The sequence below is a fragment of the Oryctolagus cuniculus genome, chromosome 2 (genome assembly GCF_964237555.1).
Source record: "Oryctolagus cuniculus chromosome 2, mOryCun1.1, whole genome shotgun sequence".
Classification (NCBI taxonomy): Eukaryota; Metazoa; Chordata; class Mammalia; order Lagomorpha; family Leporidae; genus Oryctolagus; species Oryctolagus cuniculus.
This window is the reverse complement of record NC_091433.1, coordinates 139,462,207-139,479,514: the sequence shown is the minus strand read 5'-3', so window position 1 is coordinate 139,479,514 and position 17,308 is coordinate 139,462,207. Positions and strand designations below refer to the sequence as shown.

The window sequence follows — 17,308 nt, the reverse complement described above, 5'->3', positions numbered from 1 at the left end:
CTGATCTAGCTTCCTGTTAATGCACCTGGGAGAGCAACAGCAAATGGCCCAATAGTTGAGCCTCAGCCACCCACATAGGAGATAGGCTGCTGGCTTTAACCTTGCTCAGCCTGGCTGTTTGGGGAATCAACCAGCTGATAAAAGAACTCTGTCTGTCTGCTATCTCTTTTTCTCTGTCACTCTACTTTCAAATAAATACATCTTTTAAAAAAGAAGAAAAAACAAAAACACAGATCAATATCCCTATAAACGAATATAAAAAGCTGCAAAAACATATTGGTAAATCCAGAAATATATAATAAAAGATTTAAAACATCACGAAAAAACGAGATATCACAAATGCCAGACTGGCGAGATAACCAAGCAAGCATGCAAAGAGCATGCCTGCTCTTCTATAGGAAGAACCAGAACAACAAATTGCATTTCAAGGTAAGTGGCCAAGAAAGAATCCTGGAAGTTAGCAAGGGAGAAACAGAAGCCCTGTAAGACATAGAGATCTGGGATAGTGGCATAGAAAGTAGAATAAGGCACACTGGCAACTGTGACTCCAGTTCCCTAGCCAAGGGCACCTGCTCTCCCACCATTGCAGGGGAAAGGTTAAACAGGATAGTACAAGTAGAGTCCAGACAGTCATGCTTGAGGGCAACACCATATAAATACTTTGCCCTCAACTCCACCACTGAGCCTGAGGGTGTGTGATCCACATTCCACATTCCACACACCTCAACCCCCAATGTTGCCACTATTGGCCTGCCCATGGCTCATGGTTCTAGTTGGCCTGAATGTATGCAGGCCACATCACCCACCACTGCTGACACTGCTAAGGAAATGGTCACTATACCCCATGTTCTTGGCACAACTACTGTCATTGCTACAACTGTCACACAGTAGATGGCCCCATCTTCACTGCTTTGTGCACACATTCACCCAGGCCACTTCTGTAAGGTTCTCCAACCCTGCTTCCATATGCATCATGCCCAAGTCATCGAATATAGCTAAACAAACCACAGAGAGATAATACTATGGCTCTCAAGTAGAACCAAAGTAAACACAGCCTAACAATTCAACACTCTCAGACATCTTCAGAAGAAACCTGACTACAAAAACTACCTTATAAATGTGGCAGAAACAATTTATTCACCAGAAATCCAAATCCCAACATCAAGATACAAAAGGTATGAAAAACAAAGTAAGGCCGGCGCCGTGGCTCAAAAGACTAATCCTCTGCCTGCGGCGCCAGCACACCTGGTTCTAGTCCCGGTCAGAGCGCAGGATTCTGTCCCGGTTGCTCCTCTTCCAGTCCAGCTCTCTGCTGTGGCCCTGGAGTGCAGTGGAGGATGACCCAAGTCCTTGGGCCCTGCACCCACATGGGAGACCAGAGGAAGTACCTGGCTCCTGGCTTCGGATCAGTGCAGTGCACCGGCCGCAGCGCACTGCCGCAGCGGCCATTGGTGGGTGAACCAATGGAAAAAGGAAGACCTTTCTCTCTGACTCACTCTCACTGTCCACCCTGCCTGTCAAAAAAAAAAAAAAAAAAGAATACTGATGAAAGAATTCAAAAGAATGAGTCTAAGGAGACTCAAAAAGTCCCAAGAGATTAGAGAAAGACAACTGAATTCATAAATGAATGAGAAATTTACTCAAGAGTTAAAGATCATGAAAAAGAATCAAACAAAAATTTTGGAGATGAGAACTTAAAATTTTAAAGAACTTAAAATCAAATAAAAAATACTGTTCAAAGCGTCAACAACAGAATAGATCAAGCAGAAGAAAGAATACATGAATTTAAAAGATGATCTTTTGAAATATCCCAGACAGACAAAAAAAAAAAAAAAGAATAAAGACAGCCTCCCATACATATGGAACACCATTAAAGGCATATGTATTTGAATTTTGGGGGTCCTAGAAGACAAAGAAAGGGGAAAAACTATAGAAAAGCTACTGAATGAAGTAGTAGATGAGGGACCAGTGCTGTGGTGCAGCAGGTTAATGCCCTGGCCTGAAGCGCTGGTGTCCCATGTGAGCACCCATTAGAGATCCAGCTACTCCACTTCCAATCCAGCTCTCTGCTGTGGCCTGGGAAAGCAATGGAAGGTGGTCCAAGTTCTTGGGCCCCTGCACCCATGTGGCAGACCCAAAAGAGGCTCCTGGCTCCTGGCTTCAAATCTATGCAGTTCTGGCCGTTGCAGCCAATTGAGGAGTGAACCAGCGGATGGAAGATCTTTCTCTCTCTCTCTCTCTCTCTCTGCCTCTCCTCTCTCTGTGTAACTCTGACTTGCAAATAAATAAATAAATCTTTTTTTTTTTTTTTTAAGTAGTAGCTGAAAACTTCCTTAATGTTAGGAATGGATATAGACTTCTAGGTATAGGAGATCCATGACCAAACTGGACATGGCCAGAAAAATTTTTTTTTGAAAGAGTTAGTGAGTGAGAGAGACAGTGAGAAAGGTCTTCCTTCCATTGGTTCACTCCCCAAATGGCGGCCATGGCTGGCGCACAGTGCCGATCTGAAGCCAGGAGCCAGGAGCCTCCTCCTGGTCTCCCATGTGGTGCAGGGGCCCAAGCACTTGGGCCATCCTCCACTGCCCTCCCGGGCCACAGCAGAGAGCTGGACTGGAAGAGGAGCAACCGGGACTAAAACCCGGCACCTATGGGATGCCGACGCCGCAGGTGGAAGATTAACTAAGTGAGCCATGGCGCTGGCCCCCAGAAATATTCTTACATTAAAGTCAAACCTTTAGAAATATAAGACAAAGAGAATTCTAGAAACTGCAACAGAATAGCACCAAGTCACATTTTCGGGAATCTCCATTAGACTAATAGCAGATTTCTCAGCCAGAAACATTATAGATCAGGAGAGAATCAGATTACACATTCCAATTCTGAAAGAAAAAAAAAAGCCTGCCAACAAATACTATTCTTTTCAAAACTGAAGAAATAGACTTCCTATGACAACCAAAAAATCAAAAACTGAGGAAATTCATTAACACCAGACCAGCCTTAGAAAAGATGCTTAAGAGAATCAAACATTCAAAAGTAAATGAAACTATCATCATGAAAACATGTGAAAGTATAAAATCCACTAGAAGAGAAGATATACAAAAAGGAAATAGAAAAAAAATCAAACCTTACCAGTATAGTAAACCACAAAGATGAACAAGGGAGTAAGAAAAAAACAAAGGATATTCAAGACCAACAGAAGAAAACAAAATGACAGAAGTCTTTACTTATCAATAATAAAACTGAAAAAACTGAATGTAACTGGACTAAATTTTCCTAATGAAAAGATACAAACTGGGGAATTGGAAAGGCAGGCACGTGGGAAGCTGACCTGGGGTGGGCCCTTTCCTGCAGACCCTGGAAACTCTGGCTGCCACCTTGCCACGGTTCTGTGCTTTGGGGTGGAAGGTGGAGAGACACAGTAGAGTTCAGACACAAAAGTACTAGGGCTGAGCCACTGGGTTACAAGAGATGTGGTCTAAAGGATGCAATGACTATGAAAGACTTCTAAGAGAACAAGTATCTCCTCACAGTCACCCTAGTGATGGCTACCACACAATAGTTAATATTGTGCCAAAGAAATCATCACTTCTAGACAGACTTGGTGAAGGAAGTGACAATAGGTATTACAGTCATACTGATTATCAAGAATATGATGAGTACCAGTTTTTCTCATCATGGAAGAAGTGGTCTTCCTCACAGAGGAGCTGACTCTGGCTACTAGTGGGCAAGTGATGATCACTCTGCCACCCGGCTGTCTGAATACAGGGAGAGGCAAACAACAGAGCCCTTACTTCCTCTTCCTCCAGAGGCCCTGTAACAGAAAGCTCCCTCCTTCACAAGGAACATGAGATGGCTTTAGAAGAAAAGGTTTCTACTCTTCCCATTATATCAGAGATTGGTCTCATCATAAAAGAGAGGCACTTTGGGCCAGCACTGTGGCATAGTAGGTTCAGTATCTGTCTGTAGCACCAGCATCCTCTGTCAGTGCTGGTTCAAGTCCTAGCTGCTCTATTTCTGATCCAGCACCCTGCTGATGGCCTAGGAAAGCAGTGGAAGATGGCCCAAGTACTTGGGCTCCTGGCTCCTGGCTTTGGAGTGGCCTAGCTCCAGCCATTGCAGGGTTCAACACTGGGGAGTGAACCAACAGATAGAAGAACTCTCTCTTCCTCTCTCTAACTCTGCCTCTCAAGTAAATAAATACATCTTTAAAAAGAGGGGGGGGGAGAGAGAGAGAGAGAGAGAGGGAGGGAGGTACTCCATTTCCTCAAAGAATCACCTGTGTAGGCAACAGGATTCTCCCCACTGCAAATCCACTTTCCAGCTACTCTCTGGAAAGAAGAAAAACATACTCTTTCCATCAGTCTCGGCACAGAAGCAGACACCTGTCCAGTCTTTGAAAACATCAAGATACTTCGCCTTCAAGTTCTTCAGCAGTTCTGTCATCAAAGATGCTGGACAAACCCAGCAGGCTGAGGAGGAAATTGGTAGGACTATGAGCAAGTAAGCTGCCGAGAAGATGGAGAAGGCAGAAGAAAGCAACTTGCCAGAAATTTCCGAGTATGAGGCAGGATTCACGGCACCATTATTCACTGAGCAGCCAGAGGAACCTGAATCCAATACAACTAGGGGGACAGAACTATTTGAAGACAGTTAACCACTCACTCTAAAGCTACAGCAACCAAAACAAAAGAGACTGAGCAGATTTACCAGCAAGACTGTGAAACCTTCAGGATGGTTCTCAAAATGCTGAGACTTCTTTAAAGAAGTCCATACAGTTGGCACTGTGGCAGAATTTACGGGAAACAGGCAAGCAAAGTGTTGAGGACCTTAAGCATTTCAACAGAGTATGACACTTCTGCTAAAGAGTTCAGAGTCTTTTAGAAAATTTTGTGCTCAGAAAAGTGTTTCTTGATCCCCCCATCCCTGGATTGTATAAATCCTTAATATATGGCATTTTTGCAGTAAAGAGACATACTTTATGATAGTTGAACACATTTCCATATCAAATAAAGATCTAAAATTAAACATCTCAACTGGAACAGTCTCCACCTGCAGAGCCACCCATCCATACTCTTCCCCCACAAGGTAACGCTCGGACACTTAGTTTTTCAAGCTTTGAGAGCACAGTCCTGGGAAGCCATGTTCTGTCCTCATGCTGTGGTGTCCTTCTCATGCATGGTTTTCTGTTTGGTCACAAGTGGAAGGCACAGGTCATAGATTTTCCAGTTCAGCTGTAGATGCCACAGGAGAATGTTAGAATTCTGAGTTGCAATTTTCTTGGCATCTAACTTGTTTTCCTTGGGCTATGTGACTTAATATGTTGAAGTGTACTGCCTAATAAATGGAACACTTGGATGTCTTAGAGAACAATTCTCACTCAGTGATAAAACAGAGCACTTAAAATCTTGGCAAGACACCTCAGAATAAAATCCCTTTTTCCCACTGAATGGACTCAGTGTCTCATCATGAAAATAATACTGAACGCCTGACGACTCTCACACTGTTTTGATTCTTAAACATACAAGATTCATGGAAGGCAGTGTGAGGTGAAAGAAACAGGATATTTGAAAAAAGACAGTCCATGCAAACATAAAACAAAAGTAGGACTAGTTACACTGGAGAAAACAGACTTGAAGACAAAATTTTGCATATATAAATGACCAAAAGATCAATTCGGGGCCTGCATCGTGGCTCACTTGGTCAATCCTCTGCCTGCGGGGCTGGCATCCCATATGGGCGCTGGGTTCTAGTCCTGGATGCTCCTCTTCCAGTCAGCTCTCTGCTGTAGCCCAGGAGGGCAGTGGAGGGTGGCCCAGGTGCTTGGGCTCCTGCACCCACATGGGAAACCAGGAAGAGGCACCTGGCTCCTGGCTTCAGATCGGCGCAGCACCAGCTGTTGCGGCCATTTGGGGGTGAACCAATGGAAGGAAGACCTTTCTCTCTGTCTCTCTCTCTCTCTCACTGTCTATAACTCTAACTGTCAAATAAATAAATAGCCGGCGCCGCGGCTCACTAGGCTAATCCTCCACCTTGCGGCGCCGGCACACCGGGTTCTAGTCCCGGTCGGGGCGCTGGATTCTGTCCCGGTTGCCCCTCTTCCAGGCCAGCTCTCTGCTGTGGCCAGGGAGTGCAGTGGAGGATGGCCCAAGTGCTTGGGCCCTGCACCCCATGGGAGACCAGGAGAAGTACCTGGCGCCTGCCATCAGATCAGTGCGGTGTGCCGGCCGCAGCACAGCGGCCATTGGAGGGTGAACCAACGGCAAAAGGAAGACCTTTCTCTCTGTTTCTCTCTTTCACTGTCCACTCTGCCTGTCAAAAAATAAATAAATATTTTTAAAAATTTTTTAAATAAAGATCAATTTAACAATGTAAATATCTTGCTTGTGCACTTAATGCCAAAGCACCTAGTTTTATAAAACAAATATTTAAGCTAAAGAGAGATGAGAGCTATACATTTAGTACAATGGTTAAGACTCTGCTTGGGACACTCACATCCCATATCAAAATGACCAGGTTCAAATCCAGATACACTTCTGATTCCAGCTTCTTTCTAATGTGCATCCTGGGAGGCAGCAGGTGATGCTCAAGCAGTTGGATACCTTTACTCATGTGGTAGACCTAAACTGAAAACCTGGCTCCTAGCTTCAGCCTGGCCCAGCCCCAGCTGTTGCAGGCACCTGGGGAGTGAACCAGCAGATAGAATATCACTTTCTGTTTGTCTCTGTCCCTCTGCCTTTCAGATAACATTGAAAACAAACAAATAAATAAATATAATTTAAAGGGGGACAGAATAATGCAGGACTTCAATACTTCACTTCTATCAGGGGACAGATCATGTAGACACAACTCAACAGAGAAACATCAGAGTTAAACTACACTATAGATCAAAGAGACTTAACAGAAATTTACTGAACATTCCATCTAACAGCTGCAGAATACACATTGTTTTGATTAGGAGATGGAACATTCTCCAGGACAGACCACTTATTAAGCCCCAAACCAAGTCTCAACAAATTCAGAAAAATCAAAAATGTATCATGTACCTTTTATGACCACAATAGAATAAAGCCAGAAATTAAAAACAAAACAAATTTAAGAAATTATGCAAATAGAAGCTAAAAAATATGCTAATGAACAAACAGTGGGTCAGTGAAGAAGTTAAAAAGAAAATTTTAAAATTTCTGGAAACAGAGACTGCCATTGTGTCCTATGGGCTTAAGCTACTGCCTGTAATACCAACATCCTATATGAGCACTGGTTCCAGTGTCAGCTGCTCTGCTTTTGATCCAGCTCCCTTCTAAAGCCCTTTGGAAAGCAGCAGGGGATGGCCCAAGTGTAAAGTCCCACCCATGTGGGAGGGTATACCAGCTAGGGCACCCATGTGGGAGACTCAGAAAAGTTTCTAACTCCTGGCTTTGGCCTAGCCAAGCCCTAGAAGTTGCAGCCATTTGGGGAATGAACCAGAAGATGGATTATCTTTCTCTCTCCACTTTTAACTCCTTTCAAATAAATAAACCTTTAAAAGAAAAAAAGAAGATCAATGAAGAGTTGTGCTTTTTTTCTGGAAGACAAACAAAATTAAGGAACCTTTACCTAGACTAAACAACAAGATCTACAAACACAAGATTTCATTTAAACGTGAAAATCAATCAATACGATCCACCATATGATAAGGTAAAAAAAAAAACATAAAATAATTTTAATAAATGCAGAAAAAGCACCTGAAAAAAAAAACTTAACATCCACTCAGGGTAATTTATCTCAGTGGGCTAGAAATGGAAGGGAACTTCCTCAATCTTAATAATATTATATTTATATTGAAGAACTGAATGCTTTCATCTAAGATTGGAAACAAAGCAAGAATATCTTCAGTTATCACTTTTATTTAAAACATATTTTACTGGATGCCCTAGCTGGTATACCTAGGGAAGAAAATGAAATAAAAAGCATACAGTTTATATAAGAAGGTGTAGAAGTTTTTTTTTTTTTTCTCCAGATTTATTTATTTATTTGCAAGTCAGAGTTACACAGAGAGAGGAGAGGCAGAGAGAGAGAGAGGTCTTGCATCCAACCGATGGTTCACTCCCCAGATGGCCACAACAGCCAGAGCTGCGCCAATCCAAAGCCAGGAGCTTCTTCTGGGTATCCCATGCGCGTGCAGGGGCCCAAGGACTTGGGCCATCTTCTATTACTTTCCCGGGCCACAGCAGAGAGCTGGATCTGAAGAGGAGCAGCCGGGACTAGAACCAGCACCCATATGGGATGCCGGCGCTTCAGGCCAGGGTGATAACCCACTGAGCCACAGCGCCAGCCCCCGATGTATAAGTTTTAAATCCATTTTTTTATTATCACCTATATAGTAAATACTAAAGAATTTAAAAAAAAAAAAAAAAGATCTCACAACCACTCTGAATGAGTTTAATACAATAGCAGAACAAAGGTTCTATGTTTTGAAAATTTATTTCTACATAATACCAATGAATATAATAACATCTAAAATCATGAAATAGGAATAAAGTTAATAAAATACTTACAAGATCTTTACACTTAAACTATAAAACACTTCAGAAAGAAAGTAATGAAGAACTACACAAAGAGATACTATTGTTCATGAATAATGAGGCTCAATCTTGCTAATTTTTTATTCCATCCCAAAATGATTGACATACTCAATATAATAACAATCAGGGCTAGCACTGTAGCTTAGCAGGTAAAGCCACCGCCTGCAGTGCCAGCATCCCATATGGGCATTGGTTCAAGTCCTGGCTGCTCCTCTTCTGATTCAGCTCTCTGCTACAGCCTGGGAAAGCAGCAGAAAATGGCTCAAGTTCTTGGGCCTCTGCACCCTCCTGGAAGACCCAGAAGAAGCTCCTGGCTTCTGGCTTTGGATTGGCCCAGCTCTGGTTGTTGCGGCCATTTATGGAGTGAACCAGTGGATGGAAAACCCCTCTCTCTCTTTCTCTCCCTTTCCCTCTGTAACTCTGCCTTTCAAATCAATAAATAAATCTTTAAAAATATATATAATCACAATCAAAATCACATCAGGTTTTTTTGTAGAAACTAATCAGTTTAAAATCTGTATAGAAATGCAAAGAATTTAGAGTAGCCAGGACAATATAAAAAAGAACAAAGTTGGGAGACTAATGGTACTGATTTCAAGACTCACAGTAATTAAGAAAGTTATGGTGCTTGCTTAAGTACAGGTATATTGCACTTGATCTTAGCCAAAAAGCCGAGAAGTGATAAGTACAAGTATATTGCTTAGCGGAAAAGAATGCAATCTATTAATAAACATATACAAATATGGTCAAGGCATTTCAACAGGCGAAAAGGATATTCTTTCCAACAATTGGTGATAGAAAAATTGATATTTAAAGAATTAACTTCAATCCATATCTTATATCATATGCAAAATAATAACTTGAAATATACCATTAACTGAAATGCAGCAGCTAAAACTTTAAAACTTCTAGAAGAAAATCTTAATGACCCTGAATTAGTTTTCACAGGTAGTGCACGAAAAGTACAATAAATAGATTAAGGAATTGGATTCCATTAAAATGAAAAACTTCTACATAAAACACACCATTAAGAAAATGAAAAGGTAAACTATGGGCTTGAAGAATATATTCACCACCCAAGTATCTTGCAAAGGCCTTGTATTCAGAATATATAGAGAACAAAAAAAAAAAAAAACTCTTACAACTCAATAGTAAGGGAATAAATAATCCGAGTAAGTCTAGGCAATAGATTTGTATATGTGCTGCCGAAGCAAGCACATAGGCAATAGATTTGAAGATATACTTTAGCAAAGAAAATATATGGTAATTAAGAACATGAAGAGACACTCAATTCAAACAGTCATCAAGAAAATGAAAACTGACTCCACTACACACTCACTAGAATTGCTAAATTAAAAAGACCAATAATATAAAATGTTGGGATGTGGAGCAACTTAAATTCCCATAAATTGCTGACACTCGATAGTATAATTACTTTACAAAATAGTCATTTTCTTCTGAGGTTAAACATACAACTAAAATATGGTCCAATCATTGTCTTCTCTGAAGTTATTCCCAAGAGAAATGAAAATAAGTTTTCATTGGCCGGCGCCACAGCTCACTTGGCTAACCCTCCACCTGCGGCGTTAGCACCCCAGGTTCTAGTCCCAGTTGGAATGCAGGATTCTGTCCCGGTTGTTCCTCTTACAGTCCAGCTCTCTGCTGTGGCCCGGCAGTGCAGTGGAGGATGGCCCAAGTACTTGGGCCCTGCACCCCCATGGGAGACCAGGAGGAAGCACCTGGCTCCTGGCTTCGGATCGGCGCAGTGCGCCAGCCGTAGCGGCCATTTGGGGGGTGAACCAACGGAAGAAAGACTTTTCTCTCTGTCTCTCTCTCTCACTGTCTAACTCTGCCTGTCAAAAAAAAAGTTTTCATGCAAAAACTAAGTACATTAAAGTATACAGAATTTCCAGTCATATCAGCTTAACCCTGGAAACAACCCAAATGTCCACCAACATGGGATAGAATAAAAAAATTGTGGAATATCTGTAGAATTGAATACTACTCAGTAACATAAAGGAAAATTTTGCACATACACACTAATATGAAAGACTCTCAAAATTAATGCTAATTACAAGTACCAAGATTCAAAAAAATCTATATAATCCAATTTCTATAAAATTCTAGAAAAAATAATCTATAAAGACAGAAAGGATAACACTGTAATCTTTGAAAGAGGTGAGGATTAACTAGAAAGGCCTTTGGAAGACTTTTTTGGAATGACAGAAATGTTCCAGATCTTGTTTATGGTGGTAATCATGTAGGTTTGTTTGCTGTTCAAAACTCGTTGAAGTGCACATTTTAAATGGGTGTATATTATTTATGTAAATTATATATCATTAAGCTTGATTTAAAAATTCATCACCATTCTAGTTGGGAGAATGTAGGATGCTTTCTGATATAAAAGTTCATTTCAAATGATATGAGATTCAAATTTAAGATGACTAGGCACTTAATAAAGAATCTGCCATTTCTTTCCAGCAATACTAATTATCACTTGGTTAAAGTGTAATATTGATATAACTTATTACAAATAACTCTTTTGGGGAGGAAATATACCTTCAAAATTCTAACAGAAAAACCTGTACTTTTTTTTAAGATTTATTTTATTTATTTGAAAGACAGAGGCAGAGACAGAGAGGTCTTCCATCCACTGGTTCACTCCCAAAATGAGCACACAGCCGGAGCTGAGCTGATCTGAAGCCAGGATCCAGGATCTTCTTCCAGGTCTCCCATGTGGGTGCAGGGATCCAAGGACTTGAGACATCCTCTGCTGCTTTCCCAGGTGCCTCAGTAGGGAGCTGGATCAGAAGTAGAGCAGCCAGGTCTCAAACTGGTACCCATATGGGATGCTGGCTCTACAGGCTGTGGCTTTAACCTGCCGTGCCACAGTGCTATTCCCAAATCTATATTTCTTGAAAAGTTTCTTTGAAAGAGCAACACTTGAAGCCAGCGCTATGGCAAAGCAAAGAAGATGCCAGCTACCCATATGGAAGCTGGTTCAAGTCTTAGTTGCTCCACTTCTGATCCAGCTGTGCTAATGCACCTGGGAAAATATTGAAGAAGGCCAAAATGCTTGGGACCCTACACCCATGTAAGAGATCAGGAAGAAACTCCTGGCTTCTGGCTTAGGATCAGCCCAGTTCCAGCATTGTAGCCATTTGGGGAGTGATAGAAGATCTCTCTGTGTCTCTCCTTCTCTCTCTGTGTAACTCTGCCTTTCAAATAAAATAAAATAAATCTTTTTTTTTAAAAAAAGGACAGTCATACACATCATCTATGATTCTCAAAATTCTATGGAGAGGGGATGCTAGCTTTAATTCTTGTTTAACATTATCAGTTCAACATTTTAACTTTTTCCCAACTTTGCAAGCTGAAAATACTGGGGAGACATGCGGGGCAAATGGAATAGTATTAATATCACCATGGAAGGAGTGATGGTGAGAACACATGCCATGGTTGGGAAGCTTCTCTAGTGTGGCACAACTGAGAGGCAGAAACAGGCTTAACAACCACTAAAGTATTTCAAGATGGAGAACCCATGACCAAATCTGTACTGTTAGAATGACCATTCTAGTAGCAGTTCAGGGGATTAGCTGGATTATGGAATAGGAAGATTAGGAAGCAGAAGAGTACAAATAGAGGGTCTCTGCTTGATTATGGTAAGACAGGAAAGGTCTAGATTAAAGTAATGACAGTGAGACTGAACTGAATGAGATGTTTTGATAGTATTTAAAAGACAGAACTGATGAGATTTGGTCACTGATTATACACGGAATTAGGCTTGAAGGGAAGATTCTAGGATGACTTCCATCTGAATAATTTTGCCATCTAACAGAGAATACAAGAAGAACAGCAGGTTTTTGGAGAAAATGGTCACTTTATATCTAATCATGAGTTCGAGGCACTTGTGTCTATCCAAGAATAGGTATCTAGCAAGCCAGGAAAAAATGTGGATATGGAACCAGGAGTGGTCTGGGATGGGGCCAGAAACGGAAGTGTTTTGTTCTGGTTACTAATGCTGTAACAGAACACCACCACAGCCTGGGTAAATTACAAACAATTGGAGTTTATTTGGCTCACAGTTCTGGAGGCCGGGAAGAGCCACATCTGGTGAGGGTCTTCTTGTTTTATAAAATACAGCAGAAGGACAAGCAAAAACATGCCTGACAGAGAGGAAGACTGAGGATCAAACTTAAACACACTATGAGGATAACTAACTCTCAATAGTGGTTTTAATCCATTACTAAGTGGAGTTCTCATACCCTAATCACATCTTATTACTGACAAGTAAATTTCAACATGAATTTTGCAGAAGACATTCAAAGCACAGCAAAATAATTAAATTAAAAATAAACTCTCAGGGATAACATAGGGTAAAGCTGCTGCCTAGGACACTGGCATCCTATACAGAGACCAGTTCGAGTCCCACTGCTCTACTTATGATTCAGCTCCCTGCTAATGTGCCTGGAAAGCAGTGGAGGATGACCCAAGTACTTGGGCCCCAGCACCCAAGAGGGAGACCTGCATGAAACGCCTGGGCTCCTTGCTTTGGACTGGCCCAGCTTCAGCCATTGTGATCATTTAGGGAATAAACCAGCATATGGAAGATCTCTCTCTGTCTCTCCCTCTCTTTCTTCCTCTCCCCATAACTCTGCCTTTCAAATAAATAAATAAATCTTAAAAAAAAAATAAAATAAACTCTCAACCTATACAAAATGAGACAAGAGCTAAAAAATGGAATCTTGGAGAGCCTGAAAATTTTCATGAGTAGGTAGAACAATATCATAAAAAATGTGGTATAAAGTTCCAATTCAGGTTCATAGAAGAAAAACGTGAAGAGAGTTCTATGACAGTGGAAGTAGTCAACAATCAAGTGCTGGAAAGTCATTAAGAATATAAGTAGGAAGTTACTGGTAAGCTTTCCGAGAGCAGTTCGAGGACAATCCTGAAGCCACAAACCAGAATATAGTGATGAGAAGTGAAAAAGCAGATAAAATCCGTGCTCACTATTATTTCAATGTTTTTGGCTACAAAACAAAAGTGAACGTTTAATTTTTAATAGACAGGAAACAATTTTAAGGAAGTTTTGTTTGTTCTTATGATATGGCTTGGATCTGTTTATACGCTGATATAGTAAGATTAAAAGGGGCTGGGGAAGGTGACAAAGTAAAAATGTCAAAGGGAATGCTGAGGGATCCACAGTGCAGTCCTTGTATAAGCAGTCTTTGACCAGAGGAAGGGCTCCATTCTCACTGAATTGAGAGGGTGGTTGGGTGCTTGATTGGGTGGTGAGAAACAGGTAAACTTTAAAAACTATCAACTAAAAGGCGAAGTCCTCTGTTGAGAGGGTAGGGAGTTGACTTTAACAGATCAGTGATAGGTACTGATAAGAATGGAAAAGCTTTATTATCTCAGGAGCAAAGTTAGGACCTCCCCTTTTGAACACAGATATATGTGGAAATATTGGATAATGATTGCCACAAAAAAGAAATTTTGAATACTGCACAAATCTATCTAAAGCAATATTTCTTGGATTTTTGTGTAAGAGAACAACACTTATGGCTACCTCCTGAGGAAGACATGTTCTTCAAATTCTAACAACAGAGGTTATGGCCTTTTAATTCCCAACATATTTTATATGATCATTGTAAGGATTAAGTATGGAAGCTCTAGCCCTAGAACAGTTTTCCTTCAAGATTACATTAACTGACCTAATCTAAGAGTCAAACTCCAAAAATCTTAGTGTACTGGCATCCACCACTGCCACATTTACACATGACAGCATTCTATTTTAAACTATGATCTATGATCTAGCTTTACAATTTTAACTGGTAAGCTACACCTTTCATGTCAAATTTTCCAAAGACTTGCATAACAAGCATCTGAAAAAAATCTCATAAATACTCCCTGGTGGGGAAACTGCACATGCAACTACCTGTTTATATATGCAGTAACTTGAATTATACATGAAAATTCCACAAGGATGCCCAGAATCAGCACTGTGTTAATTCAAGAAGTATATTAATTTTTTGGATGTATTTAGTAGCAGATCACAAGAAAAATCTGTTCTTTAAATTGAATTTTCTTAAAGAAGAAAGTACTAGTTAGAAACCACTATTTCAAGGAATCTACTCTTCCCAGGAAAAAATAATTTGTAATAAATATTACCCTTATAATACATTAAAAATGAAAAATAAAACTAAAATTTCTTGGAAATTTCACATTTCCATCTTATAAAGAGGCTATAAGACTGTACTATTTCTCTATTCTTTAAACTTGAGTCATATTGAAAATAAGATTTAAATGATAAATGTCAGTTGTAGAAGTTATCACCTTTTCACCGGAATGCTTGACTTCTATTGGATAATTCTCTTCCAAGAGACCTTCTTGGGAAAAAGAGGTGACAGCCAACTCATTGCCTAATTGATTTAGGAACAGTGCCCAGGGAGACAGTCCAATTAAGTTTACTAGCTGGCAATTAGCAGGAAGCCCTCTAAATCCCTACACTGAGAGCCTGTTTACTTTAGTAAGAAGGCAAATGTGCTAGAGATAGAAAGAGAAAGCTGTGCTTTTTGCAAAGCTGTTGTGAGTAGGCCCACAAGGGAGGGCTGAAGAAAAGCTAGGTACATGTGAGCAGAGAGCCTTCTGTTTGACAGAAAACTGAGTAATGTAAAGGGTGAGAGGGACAGGGACAGAGACAGTTTTAACAGACCAGCAAAACATCAGACATCCACTTTAATTAGCGCTGTGTATGAAGACACACACTGTTAAACATGTAGCTGGGCAAAGCATAACTGTACTATCCTATAATAAATGAGATTCCAAACATTTTTTTTCTGGGACAATATTAGCATGATGAAGAGATTTAACTGCAATTTTGTTATGTGGAAGGAACATAGGCCTCACATTTTATGCTTATATCTCCCAGCTTAATATAATTTTCACTAGATTCCATATGTTCAATTTCAGAATCAAGTGGATTCATTAAAAAAAAAAGAAGGTACACTGAAAGCCATTAAACAAACATTATAATGTCTTTAAAAACTTTAACTTGGTACCACAGAGCCAAATCCTTATGAGGTTTTAAAATGTATTAACTTCTCTTTATTTTCAAGTAGTCATAATGCAGATTAATGAAAATTCACTTTCAAATCTAAGTGAGCTTCTTTCAACAACATTAAATTATATAAAACTATTAGTTACTAGTTATTACTATTATTACTATTTCAGGGAATAACTAGTAATACAAAACTGTAAAAGGCAAATGAATCATCAGCAAAAAACTTCATGTTAAAGTATTCAGGCTTAGATATATTAATATATAATTTTATAGATATTGATAAATTCTTTTGAATATTTTTATCTAAAATTGAAACAAAAATTATTTTTAGCAAATTTTAACTAAACATCTGTTTCCTTTTTTTTTTTTAAACACTTCACACAGTTCCAATCTGGAAAGCAACAGACACCAAAGTTTTATAGAAAAACTATTATATTCCTACAACACAGAATTTGTCCATGGATATAGGTACTTTTTTAATTGTTCACTACTACTTCTTATGGAATTCCGTAGCAGGACACTTTATTTTAGAAATTACCAAATGTGAAAGTTTGGGCTTTTAAGCATCATGATAGACAATTAGCACAATTTTCAAAGTCTTCAATATCTTTGGCTTTTAGAAAATTTCTTTGGCTTTTAGAAAATCATCCACATGAATGGTAAAAATATTTATGGGATAATAAATGGACAATTTACATTTCAACAATAGTTTTATTTCCTTAATTATGTCACCATCACACACACTTTAATTTGCCCACTCAACTTCCAACTTACCAAGTTTAAACAGAAGCACACCCATAGGTCCTCGGTCAAACCTGATGAAGAGGAGATCAAAGATGTCTCCAATTTCTGACTTCTGAGACACAGCGTGAGGTGCTATCCACTGCATTTGAACAAGACTGCTAGAAACAGCAAAGAATTTATTGAATTGCAAAGTCTTCTTGGGTAAGAGGTCTTCAGCCAGGAGCTGGACCTTAATAGGGGACAGAGCCATATCAAAAATTTGCAGCTCTCCTTGATTGCTGCCAATTAGCAGAATGGCACCACTTGGATGGCAACTTATTAATGAAGGTAAAAGTTCAGCCTGGGCTAAGACAGTCACCCTACGGTGAGTTTCATATAGAATTACTGAAGAATCTTCACAGCCCAGTATCAGTTTTTCTTCAGTAATGTTCCTGCAGCAGCTGATGGCCTTTGATTTTAGTGGTATTCTGGTGACTGATACACACTGCATTTTGTTTCTAATACATTCATAGATGCAACTGTCAGCCATGGGCTCTTTGTCTACACTGATGGAGCGTTCCACTGTGAGCACCTGATATGGCTGTTTGGTGCCAAAGCAAACATCCAATGGATCCCATTCTGTTCGGACAGAACTCAGAATCTGTAAAAAATGTATCAAATATATTCAGATAAATCTTGGTTTTTCTTCAGCTGTCACACACAGCTCTTGAAATTAATCCAGAAATCTATTAAAGACCATGAATTCTCACATAAAATATCAGCAATATCTAAGTATGTAACAGTACATAAAGCATATATATATCATATAGAGAACATATTCACATATACAAATATATGTGGTGTAGCTGCAGGAATTAAACTGTAAGATTTTAACATTAACACTTTGTTTTGGAAAGTCTAAATCACTTAAACATATACCACTATGGTGGAATGAGAA

General features: G+C 39.8%; 1 protein-coding gene and 1 pseudogene across 27 annotated transcripts in view; one reads left to right on the top strand and one right to left on the bottom strand.

Moving 5' to 3' along the window:
• The window catches only part of WDPCP (WD repeat containing planar cell polarity effector), a 378,644-nt gene that overhangs the window by 196,209 nt on the left and 165,127 nt on the right, over positions 1–17,308 (bottom strand). For all 27 annotated transcript variants that reach the window (XR_007918238.2, XR_007918239.2, XM_051842843.2 and 24 more), the window contains one exon: positions 16,402–17,011. Coding sequence is in view for 25 of the 27 variants with exons in the window: in XM_051842843.2 (XP_051698803.2) it covers positions 16,402–17,011 (610 nt within the window). In the remaining 2 variants the exon portion in view is untranslated. The remainder of the gene's footprint in view (positions 1–16,401; positions 17,012–17,308) is intronic.
• LOC103347727 (periphilin-1 pseudogene) lies at positions 340–4,884 on the top strand (annotated as a pseudogene).